Raw genomic sequence first — 17,194 nt, 5'->3', positions numbered from 1 at the left:
ACTCCTTTTGGCTAATTTAGAGCTCTGAGGCTTCCATCAGGACCTTAAACCACAACGGTCAGCATGAGCTTGAAAGTGGTGTCCCAAAGGGCTCTGAATTCATCTGTTGACTCAGCTAGGCTATCATGGCTGAACATGCAAGGGTCCTACAAACCCTGGCATCCCTGATAACTCTAGTCACACTGTTTGAATTTCAAACGTTAATGCTCCAAATGCCATGTCACATTAGTTATTATTGGAGCCAAGCCCCCTCAAATACAGCCTTTGTTAAACTATGTAAAGAATGTGTTAATAACCTTATAGCTGCATTCATGTTCCAGCTCCTTGGGAGCACTGCTTTTTGTCTCATCTGTGACTTCTGAAATGTTTCTAAAATGAGCTGTAATGAGGCCAAAGAGGAAAGCTTGACTTTTGTTTTGTTTAAAGCCTTAGAGATCTATATCTAAATCCCTTCCCTGATTCGATCAGACGACGTGCCTCCCCTCCAGCCACGTTGTACAGGCCACCTCCAACGCGCTCTGGTTATTGCAAAGATAAGAGTTAGATCAGTACAATCTGTTTTCCCAAGGCCAGTGCTCAGAGCCAGCTGCTGATTGCAGCACTGGCAAAGGATAAGAGTCTGACAAATTCTGTGTTTGCTCTAGGAAGAAAGAGAGAAAGATCCCCTGGCTTCCTATGGAGACCCTCTGAGGGGTAAGAGCAGGGCAGGAGCAGAGGAGGACAGGCAGTGTGGGCTCTGCGTGCTGGGGAGAACAGAAGAGCCACGACTGCGGGGATGGGAGCTGCTAAATCCTGGCTGCTATGAGCCAACGTGACTTTTTGCCTGGAGTGAACAAACCTGGAGAGACTTACCTTGGAATCAGCCTTCTTAGGGCATATCCTGGCTAAGGCTGAAATGAGAATGCAGAGATTAAGTCTAAAAATTCATATATGTGTGCTCTAGGGCTAATTAAAATGAAATCCTAATTCAGGAAGCTCTCATTCCCACAGACCACAGGCTTTAGCTGGGTTTTGCCACACACTACCAAATTGTCTCTACTCCTGAAGTAATCGTGCCAAGAAAGGAAATGGCATAGTAGTACCCATTGTACAGGTCCACAGCTTTCATTCAGTTCCTGTGGATTCAGTGACAGAATTAATTGCAAAATAAAATGCATGTAATTGGATTAATTAACAGTACATTTCAAGGTCCTGAAATGCAGAATTAGCCACAGGGGTAAATGTACAATGCAGGTTTTTCCTGAGAACAGAACCCGTGCTATTTTTGGAGCTGTATCTGTATCCCAATGAGGTGTGCCTTGCTTAAAAAGCTGCTAGGATAAGAAATGGGGCTTTGAAGGTGGAAGATAAATACCGTAATTAGGGCTGCAGGACAACAAAAGGATTATTCTTAAATGTAAAATCGTTTGAGTGAAGTCATATGAAAGATAATTATACCTAAAATTGCCTGTACAGGGTCTAATATTTTCTTTACAAGGACTTACAAGACTCATTGAATATTTATGGGCCTGGAACATAACACTGGATTAAATTTAAAACAAAAATCCAACTGTAATTTATTGTGATGAAATTCCCTAGCAGTTGTTGCCCCAACCTTTTAGCCTCACTAGACAGGCTTCATGCGGCAGAACACAAGCCCATGTGATAAATGATATCAAAGCTGAATGCCCTTGATTGATGAACGCTGCCTTGTTTGATAACTGTAAAACAGTCCTGAGGGCTGAGCTCACCACTATTTTGGCTTCTTTTTTTTCTTTCCTTTTTTTCTTTTTCTTTTTTTAATGCATATATTGCAGACGGGTTGTTTGTGCTGCTGGTATGGTTATCAAATGCAAATGAGCATGCTGTTTCCCAGATGCAGTTTTCACATTTATAGATTAAATACAGCCTGAAAAATCATATGTTAATTACATTCTGAGGGTGTAGCAGAGTTTCTCACTTGCACGTTTTGTTTTGCCGGAAATAGCGCAAAATCCAGTTCAATGTATTTAGTTCCTTGCAGCTTGGTAATAAACATATCACACTTTGGAAAAAGCTCTCTGATCATTACTATTTCCAATCATTTACCATTAGCTCAATGCTTTGAAGTATAGCTGATTTCTCTCCCATGTTATGTATTTGTTTATTTTTTTTTAATAACTTGCATTTCTCAGAGGACAATAAATGCTATAGGAAATGGGCTGGAGGGAGGCCTATAGATCAAAGCCAAATAAGCAAAGTATCTGAGACACACTGGCAGAGGAGGTCTGGGAGATGTTGTGAGAGGAACAGGATGCCCTGCAGTAGGCTCAGTTTGTTAAAAAACAACGAAAAAAAAAGACCATTTATAGCTATTGCCTATAAATGTCCCCTACCACATACAACATGCTGAAAGTGTCGTAGGGGTTCCTCCGTTAGTGCATAGCTTGCTGTGGCTAAAAGAGGTGCTGCAGTCTCATGAGAGGCCCTGCTACTCGCTGGTAATGGAGGGAGTGACATGTCAAAAGAAAGATGGAGCTGCAGGTTTAGAAGCTGTTCCGTGATAGATGTTGGCTGGCGGCTTCTAAACTGACAACTAGTGCACGTGTATTTACATCTCAGCATGTCAAAGCACATGAAAAATATTTAAGAGAAATGTGCTTAAAAGGAAATGTAGCAATTCTCAGGTTTGAGATTAGGCCCATTTTGCCCTTGGAGATTGTGATGTCCCACGTTGCTGAAGGCAAGGCTGAGCACACTACAATAGAAGGGTGATATGTTTTAGAGAGATCAATACACAACATTCAAATTCCTTTCTTGTTTACTGCCTCAACAATTGTAAAATATCCAAAACACAGAGGAAAGCTTAAAACACACACTGAACTTCATTATTACAAAGAAAAGTCTGGCTCAATAGCCACTCAAATCAACAGAAAACTCACTGGTTCTCATTGGGGCAGGATCAAGCCTATATAAAGCATATAGTGTTTTCCAGTAAGAATTAAAAGTATGACACTCATTTTTCTATAAATACAAATTCTTTGATGAACAGTTATGAAATCAAACATATGTCCACAAATATTGCACTAGCAAAAATGATTATTATGGACTTCAAGCACAGATAAGTCTCCCTTTAAAACAGCCTGCTGCAGTATGTTACAATATATCCCGAGAACCACAAATGAGAATGAACAGTACCAAAATACACAGCAAATTGAAAATACCTTTGTTTTTTTTCCTTCATTCCATTTTACAGCTCTCATAAATCTTTTATTAAATAGGTAAATCACTGAGGTACCAAAGTAACTGGCAAATTAAGAGGTAGTTTACGTAACAAAACATTTCTGCCTGCAAGCACCTCTTGCTGCCAAGGACAGTGCTGTGCAATTCTGGAATCTGAAGCCATGTACGCTTATCAGTGCTTTGCTAAACTACATGCTCTACTCCCAGGACCCAAGAAAAAATGCAGGCATGGGACTTTTCATCCATACTGGCTTATCTGAAAGGAATTCAGGTACGTGCATGGCAGCTAAACATTTCCTGTACTCCTTGTTTTCTCTAAGCATCAACACACTGTTTGCTGTTTTGGCCCACAAATCTTTATGCACTCAATAGACATGTCCATCTTCTAGTCTTAAGAAAGCTTTCATCTTAATAATTTTGTACTCTGTACATGTAATTAAATGTGGTTTTATGAAATTGTATGTATGTCACATGTACCTGAATACATTCAGACTGGTATAATTGGAAAGCAAACTGGTACTGCATTTTGTTAGGATGTAACGATCATGTTTGACATAAGCTCTTTGTGGTTGAGTGCTCCACTGTATACAAGAAATCATCCTCCCTTTGAGCCTTACAACAACAAAGAATTTGTGTCTGTTCGAGGAGTATATTTCTCCTGTGTGATCTTACAAAATGATACTGGTCTGTGATGAATTGGTACACTAGAGACTGTGTTGAATTAGATAAATTTGATAGTTTGAAGTAGCAGGCAACTCCTGTGATGTTGGTGTATTTGAATAGAATACTAATGCATGTCTTACCATCTCTTCTAATAAGAAACCCAGAGAAACCCACAACTAATTATGTTTCCATCATTATTAGGGCGCTCTACACAGATTGCTAGGTATCAACTGTAGTTCTGAGATTCACTGGAGTCCTAGGACAAGAGTCTGATAGGCTTTTCTTTCACATTCCCATGAGTGAAGTTTCTTCACATAGTCTTTGGCCCTTGTTACAATTTCTCTTTCCATAATGGGGTCATTCATCAAACTCTTGGACAGCACAACAAACTCCTAAAAAAGATAAAGAAAATAATAAATTAAAGGTTTCTTGAAGTTCTGATGAGTCTGAAATAACTTGTACCTGTAGCATGATTACAGTAAAACGTCATCTGTAAACCAATAAACAGAGCTGTTCAAAGTCATTTTTCAAGGTCAAGTACCATAGTTTATTTATAAGCAATGATCAATAAATAATTATCTTATATCTTTTATTCAGCCCACCAAGTCATTTAAAATCAAAGACAAATCCCATAGGTGTTAGGACAAGTGTAGGCAATGAATTTAATGCCACAAAAATTGTTTGCCTACCCAAGTGTTACAAAGCCACACTGGCTATAAATTAAATAATTCACCTGGTTTCCTGCATGGAGGATAGCTGGCATCAGATTATTTGATCTCAGCGCAACTAAGCTTTTATCTCATTGCTGTCGTAACATGTTTAGTTATTTTGTAGTGAGACTGAAAAACTCACTACATAAAGATAGTCACAGTATAAAGATAGTCACAGTACAAAGTTAAGAGCAGGCATGCAGCAATAAGATCTTCCAGAGTTGTTGCATCTGGACAGTTACAGATCCAGCAGTGTAAGCTCATCAAGCTCTGCAAAAAAAGCCATATATGAATTTCTATTAACTCTGTTTGGTAAAATACTAGACCTGGCAGATTACAACTATACCTTTGTCTGTTCCTCTGCCACTCTAATTTAGTTCAAGGGAAGAGAATTTGTGAACTTCAAACATATGAAAGGAGAGTTGATGTCTGAACTAATCTATTCTGAGCAGCTGATCTAATATTGTATCAAGAGACAACTTCCAATACTTTAGCTTGATTACAAATGGGCTCAGATCTTTGCAAAATATTGTCTTGGTTCGGCTCAGAAATGCAGATAGCTATTGTGCCAATGGAAAATTAAGTTAATACATTACTACACAATTGGTAGTGCAGATCGGTGCATAAGGACACGGGGGACAAAAAAGGGTGGCAGAAAGGGGATATATTATTTACACAAACTGTCAGCTATGAAAGGAAGCATCATAAATAACACCAGCATTTATATCAACACTAGGGTTAACTAGCAAACTATACTTGAAAACCTAAGTGCACAGTGTATATAAACAAATACATAAATATAAAATCTTTGGTTACCACAGAATCAATGCTGCTGTTGTAATGAAAGTTATGGCTATGCATAATACATAACTATAGCATGACCCTTGGGAAACACTGATACGTGAAATCACATCGAACATGTTATAATCACTGCCTTGACTCTCACTGACAAGACAAACTATCAATATATGCATCACTGACATAAGATTTAAATAGTCAGAGATGCACATGTCAGTTCTGTTGGAAAGATTTGTAACCTTAGTTACAAACCTACAAAGGTAAATACCAGACGAAGATGATTTTCACACATGCATATTAACAATAACCTCAAATTTTACATGGAATCAGCACTACATTGTAATCTTTGCAGAGATGTTTTTCAACTTGCATGGTTAATAGGTGCAAAAAAGCCCCACTCCTTGCCCGGTGATCTCAGCACGTATTGCACCCCAAATGCATTTCACTAATGCCTGTTAGAAAACCCTGGCACAGCACACGCTCTCCCCTTTCATGTGCTGCAGAACTCCAGCCCAACTTCAGTCTCTGTCCACTCCATTCCCACACTCTTCTCTCATGCTGGCTCTGTCCACACAGCGCTGAGTGGCCTCTGGAATAGCCATGAGGGCCACACACATCAACCAGCCTGCCTTCCATCTGCAACTACCTGGCATTCAGGTATTTTCTAACACGTGAGTCTGGTCTAGAGAGTAGCCTGAGGCCACATCTATCAGACACTGCAGATCCAGCCAAGGACTCTGACTTCAGAGATCTGTTCTTTTCCTTCCTCCATATCTGCCAAGAATACAGAACAGGGAACGTGGGAACGTCTTACATGACTTATGCTGGTTTCATCCAATTGCCTGTCTAATCATAGTAATAAATACTGTTCACACTGAACTACATTCCAACTTTAATTTTATGCTCCTGTGGAGGATTTTATTTAAAGTAATGTTTAAAAATAATTTATGTAAATTACCTAAGAACAGAAGCAGCAATGTAACATTTCTTGACAGGTAGTCCTATTAGCATTCTTTTAAAATGTGGATATAGAAGACAAAAACTTGGAAACATGTAAATGATAGAAGAAATGAGATCCTTCTTCACAGTTTCAATACTTAGTGCTGGGGATAATTTCAGGAAAATGCCAAACTGAGTCCAAAGCATAAAAGTTGAGAAACTGCAGGAATGAGCAAAAGCAAATGGAAAAACACTGGGGGACTGGGAATAAGGACTTCTCAGCTTTATCCCTACTTTCTACTAATCAAATGTGACCACCTACAAGTCACTATCACACTGGAAGCCAATGGGAAGATTTGCTGTGACTTATCTGGGTTTTGCCTTGTACTCCTGGAGCATCTGGCTTAGCTTGTTCTCAGTTTTGGTTACTGAGCTTTAGACAGCAATAACTTCGTTTATCAGGTGTTGTCCTTAACTCCAACTGACTTGCATTTCAGTCGTAACTTCATGGTGAGTCTGAAGTAGGGGCACTTGCAGAATGCAGACATTCAGAACTCAGAGCTCGTTCAGAAAATCAAGGATTTCATTTTTCTTTCTAGAAGCCTATGATATGCAAACTACTTACAGTGCGGTAATGTGTATAAATCAGCAGTTATGCTGTATTTCTGCAAGTGATATCTGCACAAATATTTGTGCACTCTCTTATGTAGTTAGACACAACCCAGAAGAAAAGGGGAGATCATCTAATGTAAGTGATATTACGTGTGCCCTCTTTTTGCGTAGCACTTCAGTTCAAACACTGGCATTTTTCAACAGCAAGCATCCATAGCACATTTTTCTCCCAGTAAATTGACCAATCATCTTTAAAGGAAATGTCAGCTTCTCTATATAGTACCTAAAAGAAATTGTGTGTAATATTTTGTAGGAGCCCAGAAATACCACTATCTGGAAGATAAAGCAACAAAATGAGTGAACTGAGAAAGGAGAACAAATATTCCTTCAATTACCATGAGAATTACATTGGTGCCACAGCTCACACATGATGAAAATAAGATGCACTGTTAATGTATTATTTATATAATGAAAGTAATTCTGCAATTAAACCATTTCATATCAGCTTCAGCAGATAAAAGAACATGATTCTTAAGTAGCAGAGAGTCACTCTGGGAAAGGCAAATGCCAGATACAACTCAGAACGGCAACACACCTACCTAGTGGCAAGCAAAGCTCAGAAGTTAGATGGCACGTCTGTGTACTTCACAGGGCAATGGGTCAGTATTTCTAGGGGAGTGTAAACAGTGATTACTGGCACTGCACACATTGCAAATTAATCTATTCAGAACCAAGGTTCAAAGGTCTAAAACTTCAGCTGCATTCTGGTTTTAAGTCCTGGTAGGAACGGCATTGACTCACATTTGGCAGAGGAAAACAATGTGCATTCAGTGTATCACTGCCAGTACCCAGCTGAGCTGTGTTTCTCTCTTAAAACTTCAGAAGTTTTCTCTACTAACAGTAGTCTTTCTGGATCCTGCTCACAATCAAATTCAGTCTGTGCTTGGCCCCTTGCTTTATGCCTTTGAAGTTTATTTACTTCCTTCTGTTTATTCAGCTCCTTCTGTGAGCTTTCACAGATGCTGGACACATAATTTTGAACCTTAGGATGCTGAATAACTCTTTGTGTCTTCCATTTTAACATGGTTTTGCCCAAAAGCAGCTGGCTATTCTTCTCTCTTACTTATCATTTTTTCTTTCAGGTCCCATTAACTCAGTGTCATATATTCCATACACTTGCAAATTCAAGTAATGGCAGGATCAAGGCGTGATTTAAAAGTAAGGTGCACAGATGATGTAGTATCAAGGACAAAATGTTTCATAGCTTTCACCTTTACTTTAACTGCTGTTTCCATCTGAGTATTGTCTTCAGTGATCAGCACGGCCTTCTCTATTTCCGTACATGAAACCTCAGCATTTGTGGAAATGGTTAATGATGACTACAATTTCCTACTTTCCTGTAAACCACAAAAGCTCTCTTTCATCAAGAATAGAAGAAGAATGCCAACAACATTCATGATTTAAAACGATATACATTTCATAACAGTCAGTTTCTATCCCTCTAATTTATCTTTCAAAAGATAAGGCAGTCCACAGACCAAACACAATGGCTCATATTTAGGCTTACCATATTGCAAAACTTTCCCACCCCAGTACAACTTGAAAATAAGCAATGTTTTCTACTCCTGATCTATAATACAGTCTATATCATCACAACCAAATAGGTTCTCTTCATCTGAAACAATTAAGATTCCTTTTACATTTTCTTAAAAATATTTGGTGCCTAAGCTTCTTCAGCAACAGACTTTCCCAACCACCTGAACAAAGTACCAATCTCTCCATACCATTAAAAGCATTTTCCCTAATGTGTAACACACTAGAATTTATTCTCAGTGTAATGAACTGCCTCCATTCGGATCTCCATTCAGAGTCCATACAGACTCACTTGATTTTCACAGATTTTCATTTATTATTTTTTTTCCTGTTTGTTTCTGGATTGTGGTCTGGTTTAGCTTTGGGCTAAAAAGAAGAATGGATTTCATGTGCTGAGCAGAATTTAACCTTGTCCTTCTTTTACTTGACTTTGCTGAGTATAGACTTGGACATTTTGCAGTGTATTCTTTTAGATCAAACTTTCATCCAGGGACTAAAGGACACAGCTGTGTGACAAAATAGACATGTCAGTCTCTTTAAAGGCCTGTCTCTGTGTGGAATGGAATAAGCACTTCGATTTACAGAAAATGGTGGATAGAGACAAGAGGTCAGAAGGATGAAACATGCTATGAGTTAGAATTTTATGAAGTTGAGATTTGGCATCCTGAGAAGAATAAGAAACCTCTTTTTGAAGGATCTCTTTTTTTCTCATGGAGGTATGGGGCACTGAGCAGCTGAAGAGAGATCATTCTTGTGTATGTGAATGAAACTTATTTTTTCCAGCACAGTCTAAGAAAAGGAGAATGCTCAACAAAAAGAGAAATGTTGCAAGCTGCAGGAAAATGGAGGAGCAGAGCAGTTTAACAAATTGCCACACAGGTGGGAATGAGAGGAGATACAGATCTCAGGATGGGGAAAAGGAGAAGCAAACAAGATGGACTGTATACAGTGGTTTAAAAACTGTATTTGACATGGTTTGGGGAAATAAGGAACAACAAATGTAAATGGTTAATTTATCTTAAAAACCATGAGTGAAGATGATTGGCATTCATTCTATATCCATGCAAGGAGAAAGTGCTTCAACAGCTTTTCATTGGGTTTGGGTATTATCCTGCAAACAAATATTTTTCTGACCCATTTGCAAATGTTGATAGTTCATACATCACTTGACACCAACAAAATTATGAAGGGCTTTCATAAAATAATATACAATTGCTGTTTTACAGAGAAAAAAGAGATATTACTCTCCTTTCTAAGATAGGCTAAATGCACAAACATAAGTGATTCCAGTACAAATATTACCTAGGAGCTTGACAGCTAATATGGTAATGAAAGTTACCATCTTCACTTGAAAGAGATCTCGTGGCCTACTGGGATAGAATAACAGCAAAACTGGGGGTAACAAGTGGCAGCAAAACAGGAGGGGTATGTTTCAGGGAAGAAATAGCATTCTACTCTGTGAGTCTAACTCTGAAATAAAATAAAGTCCTTATCCACGTGAACAGTAACTGATATCACTGCAACCACTGTGCTCAAAATAATGCCTTCCTCTATATAACGCAATTATAGCATATTTTTAATTGATCTCAAATTCCAAACAAACAGTTAGAATGTACGATGCTTTGAGATCACAGAGGAGACTTCTTACAAGGATGTATGATGAAACTAATTGGGTCTGGTATGAATAATGTATCTGAATTCCAAGCCAAATATAGTGAGCATGTTGAGGGAAACACCAGACAGAATGTATCACAATTAATACCAGGAGAGACATCAGTGTGCGAGTTCAACATGGTTGTATATCCTTAAAGTTCTGAAGAAGCATATGGAAGGCAATGGGCTGCTTGCAAGGAATACATGTACAACTAATTTTATAATTAGCTTTACATCTCAGCCTCCACTACCCTGAAAGTACCCCATTTCCAAGGGTTATCTCAAGAAGAGAGTCTGCTTCCCCAGCAAAATAAATTCCAGAAGCTAACAAAGAAATCTTGCTGTAGAACCACTGGAAACACTGAATATTCTAGAAAAAAAAAAAAAACCTGCAAGAATTTTTTCCATTAAAAAAACAAAACAACAACAAAAAAATAACAGAGAGAACTCACCTTCCTTAAACACCACAAAATAGGACACATTAATCACACATTCCACAAACTGGATAAATATGATACATTTTGTACTTTGCAAAATTATCAAATAGACTGCTCCTGTAAATTTTATTTAATCTTGAATTGGATAAAAACAAGAAGGATTTAGTTAATAATCGTTATCTAGGAAATTCTGTTTTACGGAATAATAGTTGATCTTTTTAATGCTTTCTTCCCTAACTGCCATTGTGGTTAATTAGTTAATTGATTGTAAAAGGAATGAACTCTTGCAAAATAGGTCCATGACTAGTTTGAAAATTAAATATGGGATTTCTGTACATGATGATATATATGACCAGAGCAGGAAATGACTAAAAAAGGTCTTCTAAATAAATAATAAAATATGCTGACATACCAAACCAATTGAAAACACAACACAATGTCTCTTAGATCATACTTATGATGAGAACTACACACTGCAGGTGATATTTGCTGGTCCAATTCTACTCTCTTGAAGTTGTAGAGAATCCCATCGGAGAAATGTAGGATATGTTTCCTCCTCATACAAACCAACTTTACCTTCTGTTAACCAAAAGCCCAAAGTATTAGTCCATGAAAATTTTCACCCATGAAAAATAAGCCTTCCCTTTTCATAATCAAAACTATTGACTACAAAATTTTTTTTTTTTTAACAAAATGTTAAAGTCAGTCTTTAGACAAGTTAAAAAAAGTAAGAGGAGAAGAAAGTCTATGTGTAACATTTTCAAATAGAGGCTTTAAAAGCAACTACCACAGACTTCCTCCAGTATTTTATATTTAGGGGAACCACGTAAGAAAAAGGAATGAACTAAAGCATAAAGGAATCTGCGTCTGAAAGTCATCTTCCACAACATATACAAATATGTAGCAGCAAAGCCACAATGCAAAAAAAAAAAAAAAAGAAGAAAATTTGCAGCATTTATATATGCAGTATTCTGTGTTCCCCCTCTCCCTGCTCCTACGTATCTTCACAGAAAATCTATTTTAAAAATATTGCTTAATTTTAGTCATTAATTACTTTCTGACCAAGTAGTATCTTTGACTTAATATTGCTTTATAAGAACACTTACTGCTAGATAATACATTACCTAAAACTTCGGGCTTATACTTCTCTTTTGGTCAGCTACTGGTTGTCTAATGTGAGTTCATATTTCAGGCAGTGCTTGGAAAGAAACGTGACACTGAAGTGCAACAAGTTGAGGAGAACTGAGCCCCATTCAGAGGGCAGGCTCTAAAGCGACACAGGCTAGACAAACGTTCAGCAAGGCTGACACCTAGTAAAAGTTTAGTGAACTGCAAAACGTATGTGAGACAACAGCAAAGCTTCCAGAAAGGCAATCTAACACCTAGAGTTTAAGTAGAATCTGAGATAAACTGCTCAGCATAAAAGCTAAGTTTCCAGAGAGACACCAGCATGTAATGGAAAGTGAACCTAAATTTTGGAAGGCAAAGAAAACTAGTCTAAGGCTTTGTTGTTTTGTTACCTGGGGATCTGAAAATAGCAGTCCTGTATCCTTATGTTTTATTATTGCTGCATTCCCAGGAATGTTCCTTGCCAGCACTGGAGTATCTAAATCCATTGCCTAGAGGAATATGAAGAAAGGAAACAACTGTTTATTAGGATATAGGGATTCTGAGACATTAATGACGACAACATTGAGATGAAAAGCAGAAGCAATTATTCCAACCTTTCTTTCTCTTCAAACTTTTAGTTGAAAAATGCCATTTCTAAGGTGAACTCATATATGGACCTTCACTGAAATATTTTCTTTACATTTTTATCAGTCTTGTAACTTTGAAAATATTTTCAGAAGCAATAATCAATCCAGAAAGTCAATGGATAGCTGTTTCATCCTTTATTCTTTTATTCCTCAAAGTATGCAGTTTGTTTCCCATTGGAAGTTCTTGACATACGGCAGGCTTTAAGAAGATAAAATTAAAGGTTGTCACTCTAACTCCTACCATTATTGTGCACGGATGAGATTATAGCACAAAAAGCCAACTTTCCCCAACATAGAATATCTGTTCTCTTGCTCCATTAAAACACGTTTTTTCACAGATTTTCTACATGTGCAGAACTGGAGAGAAGTGGGCAGCACCAATGACAGCAAAGGTCACAGTGGCTCCTTCTCCTCAATTCTGACTCCTATTCATTATATAAGGCTCTGGAAGGAATTTTGCTTTTGATAGTGTCTGTCACTATAGCCAGCCTTGGACTTTGAGTGTTCAGGGAATATAGGGAAGCATGCAGTGACATAGTTTCTGTCTGTGAAGAATATATACCTAGGAGGGTAGAGAAAAGGTTATGCTTTCAGAACATTACACTTTCAAAACATATTATCTACAAAGCTATTAGCATGGGATTCCTCAGGGACCAAGGAATACATCTGAAGAAGTAGAACTTGATTCTACATAAACTGTGGGCTGGTTGTTTGATTTATTTATTCATTTATGTATTATATATATATGTATGTATGTTTATGTGAGCATATACATTTTTCAAACAAAAAAGAAAGGAAGCATGGGGGTCTCAACATGGTAGTATGAGGTAGCTGATAGCACTTCAGGCTGCCTGCAGGATGAGGAGCAGAGATGCACAAAATCTGTTCAAAGCCAGTAAACCATTTGCAAGAGACCTAAGGCCAGGCAACTTTAAAAAATATGGCCTAGATTTTGAAGTACCTACTATGCAAACCCTGGCCACTCAGCTCTGTTACTCATGCATATCCTGATCTAAAATTTTAATTGCTATTGATGAATTTGGAAGTCTTGAGATGCATTGACTGTAAACCTAGAAAAACTCAGATTGTACAATTATCACAGTGTCAAAACAGAAAGCTATTCTCTCCCCCAAATCTTCAGTCCATTTCATACTGATTCCCTGTCACTTCTGAGTGAATGCTTTTTTAATTACTGTCATTAATTGCTCCTGGATGGGGAGCAATTTTCCTTCAGTCTATGAAGCAAGAAAATAAAACTCCAAGGAAAAAAACAAGAGAACATTTAATTGGCTTTGCTTTTTTATTGTTTGGACAAAACTGGAGACAAAAATACCCTGACTGGTCATGTATAGACCCAATTATGTTTTGAACAGTGAAGGAATGCTGTGACTAATCAACATGTGTTAATAGCTTAAAATTTCCATGAGAAACACTGTGTAAATCACAACTGCAGGTGAATTTACTCTGGACATTGAAATTCTACAGTCCTTCTGGCACAAACATCTGCTTTGCAGCAGTTAGCTCTAAAAATAATAACCCTTAATGACATAACCTGTTCTACACTTCGTATCAGAAACTACTCGGTCAGCTGGAGGAAATTCAGGCCAATAGGTTAACGAAGTGAACACAAACCAGACTAAATAAATGAAAAGTATAAAAACTACAGACCAGATTTCTGAATTTTACTATATAAAGTTGTTGAGTTTTTCTATTAAAAATAATTATAAGTTTTTCTATTAAAAATAATAATAATTTGGTGAGAAGTTATATAGTTTTTAGTCATCCATGGATTACTGTCATTTCCTCTGACTTTACTGTTAAACAAAACAAATCTATTTTCCAAAGACAGATTAAAAAAAATGATGACAGTATCTACTTATCGGTACAGCAAAGTTCATAGCACATCAAAGTTCACCCAGGAAATGAGATACCAGTGCTCCACTCAGCCTGACAGGTTTTGAATCTGCAGGTCGAGGAAGTTGCTTTTGGCTTTAATTACCCAACTGTAGGCCTTACACGGGATTACCATTGGTATCAACTTCTCAAGGAGATAATTTCTGATTCAGCAGACTTTCAGCCCTTCCCATTGACAGGCTTAAATGCCCTTGCATTCAATGTGCTGGCTGTCGCTGATCTCGCTCAAACATGTTCATTGAACAGGGAATGAAAATATTTTACTTGAACTTCTGAACTGAAAACCAAGAGCTTCATAGTGGTTTTGAAAAGTGTTAGCACTATTTGTCACCTGCCTAAGGCCTTCTCCTCACCTCTCTGTATCTCTTCCTTGAAAAAACAAAACTGTAAGAGTTTTTCTGGCTTGGCCACTTTCCAAACAAGCAATTGTCCATTCAAGAGAAAGAGCACCATTAAATAAAAAGAGAAAGAAAGAATGAAGGAAGAAAACACATAACACAATACAACCACCCCAGGTGTGACAACTTATCTCCACAATAGTTATCCGCAAAGCACAGAGGAGTTTGGATTTGAGTGTATCAGCCACAGTGAATAGCAGACGCTGTGCCAACTGGCTGCCCATTGATAGTGATTGTCAAATGCGAGTACAAGTGCCCCGTGGCAGTTCTGTCCTAGACTGTACGTCCTGCTGCGGTTTTACAGGCTGGCACAGTACCACTGTACTACATTGTAGACTAGACTATAGTGCACATTATTTATTTATTGATTTATTTATTTAGTCATCGCAAGACATGTTACTCCTGTTTCTGAAAGCTACGTAGTTGACGGCTCGCTGAAGCTGGTCGCTAAGTTTATATTTAATTTTCGGTAATTTCTGGACTTTAAAGGAAAATATATTTATTCTGTCTCATAGACTTGGAGGGCAGTAACTGCTACACTGGAAAACTTTAAGGTCCCAAAACACATAGGTACCAATGAATTATAGCTACTGAAAGACAGAACAGATGGCCCAATACATACGATGAGGGGCTGGCTTTATACCAGCCAGCCTTAAAACAAATGGACTGTGCTGTAAATAATTACTGCATGAAGTGGCTTAGAATTTAATTTAGATACTTAGTCTATTTTTAAGCAGTAAAAAGGATCATTTGCATTGTTGAAAATATGTATAATTTACTGACCTAGGTTCCACAAATAATAGAATAAAGTAACATTTTAGTCCATTGGCCATCTGTTTGGCTACATTATCCTGAATACAAACGCATTTTAATGCTATGTCAGAAGGGTGCTGGGTGAAAATTCTAGCTTTGGAGTCAAGTTATACAACAAACATTTCTAACCCGTAGTGTGGGGCTTATAGAGTAAATACAGTTTTTATGTACTCTTTTGTCTTTTGGATTGCCCCTTCTTTTCATCCTCCTATACTATGCATCTTTTTTGTGGCCCCTCTTCAAATTTACTACACCACAACATACCTTTTTTGTTTTTGAAGTTTGCTGTGGCTTATCTTCCAAACTACAAGGCCTGTACCTCAAATGTTGTTTAAGACTGGACTTTGCCCTGCAGCAGAATAGAGAGTGGCCATCTTCCTCTCCTGTGATAGATTTTTTAAAATTGGCTTTTTATGTGTATGTGTGAAGGCACAGCAATCAAATAATTTTTAGAACAGTAGGAAAACATGTGAGAGCACAAAAAAGTATTCCGGTGAAGGGTGCTGAACGCAAAATCTTTTGCTTTTCAACTATATAGAGAATATGCAAAATTTTCAAGCACTAGTGCCTGTTTCACCAGCACCTGCACAGGAATGTGCATAACTCCCGAGGTACTGATCTGAGGTGTATTTCAAATGCTCACTGTAATGCTTTTTTTCTCTTCTTCAAATGCCAGACAGATCAGTTACGGCAAACTCTCTGAGATAACAGTACTAGATGACAAAGTAATTAGCTATGGTTTCTAGGTCTTTCATACCTTAAAGCAGGTTTGAAATAGATATGATTATATATTTACCTGATTTATCTATTATATATTTTTCTCATACTAAAAGCAAGCTATGTATGTGCTCAGTGTTTACAGATTCATGACCTGGTTCAATTTTGAAATTCCAAGAGAATCAGAGTTGCATTTCCAAATGCAAGCAAGATGTTATTTCCAGCCTATGACCAAAAGGTTTTTACACATAGTTTTCTGCCTTATTAATTTAACAAGATCTTAGCAGATGGCCCTTCCTACTGTTGACCATCTCAGGCAGGGACTTAACTTTATTAGACTGATGCTTTCTCTGAGAGGGAGAGATATTTACAGTAGGACATTTCATAAGCAAGTCATCAAATTCTACTGTACAACTGTCTAGCAAACAGACATACAGTATCAAAATCCTTATCACTTTAGAAGAAGCATTCAAATGTCTGAGGACCTAAAAAGGGCATGCTTCAGATAGTTTCTTAAGAGATAACTGAAGACCTAATTCTGCTTTATGAGTTGATGGGAACAACTCTGACACTGTAATCTAGCCTAAACTTCCTCCTAATTTTACAGGGCTTAACCAATATTCAATGGCCCAGCAGATACACATTCATTCCTTATTGCAATATTTGAACAGCTCAGAATCAAAAATGGATTTTTATATCTGCCATGTGAAAAATTAACCATATTTTCTAAGTGGAAATGTGGATAAAGGACTGATCAACTGATCTGTCCAAGGTCACATACAAAAATCCTGACTCAACTGGGACCAGAGCTGTTGTCTCACACCACCTGTGCCACGCCTATTAGACTTTCCTTCCTATAATGCAAGATTGCAGTTTGTGCCTGCAATTGGTAATTCATTCACTTGTATCTGATATGCACCCAAACTAGCATGCTCAGGCTTCTGAAAGCATGCCAGCTCTTTTTATCGCTGTTATATGACTTCCATGAT

At 37.7% G+C, this 17,194-nt stretch overlaps 1 protein-coding gene across 2 annotated transcripts in view; it reads right to left on the bottom strand.

Annotated features, from left to right (window-relative positions):
• Positions 1-2,761: 2,761 nt before the first annotated feature.
• GLT1D1 (glycosyltransferase 1 domain containing 1) overlaps positions 2,762-17,194 on the bottom strand; it is a 57,217-nt gene continuing 42,784 nt past the window's right edge. For both annotated transcript variants that reach the window (XM_083803340.1, XM_083803341.1), the window contains exons 11-12: positions 12,127-12,225; positions 2,762-4,256 (exon numbers count right to left, since the gene is read on the bottom strand). In XM_083803340.1, coding sequence (XP_083659466.1) covers positions 4,110-4,256; positions 12,127-12,225 — 246 coding nt within the window. In that variant the 3' untranslated portion in view covers positions 2,762-4,109. The remainder of the gene's footprint in view (positions 4,257-12,126; positions 12,226-17,194) is intronic.

The sequence above is a fragment of the Anser anser genome, assembly GCF_964211835.1.
Source record: "Anser anser genome assembly, chromosome: 18".
NCBI lineage: Eukaryota > Metazoa > Chordata > Aves > Anseriformes > Anatidae > Anser > Anser anser.
Note: the sequence above shows the minus strand (reverse complement) of the source record. Positions and strands in the feature narration are given on the sequence as shown.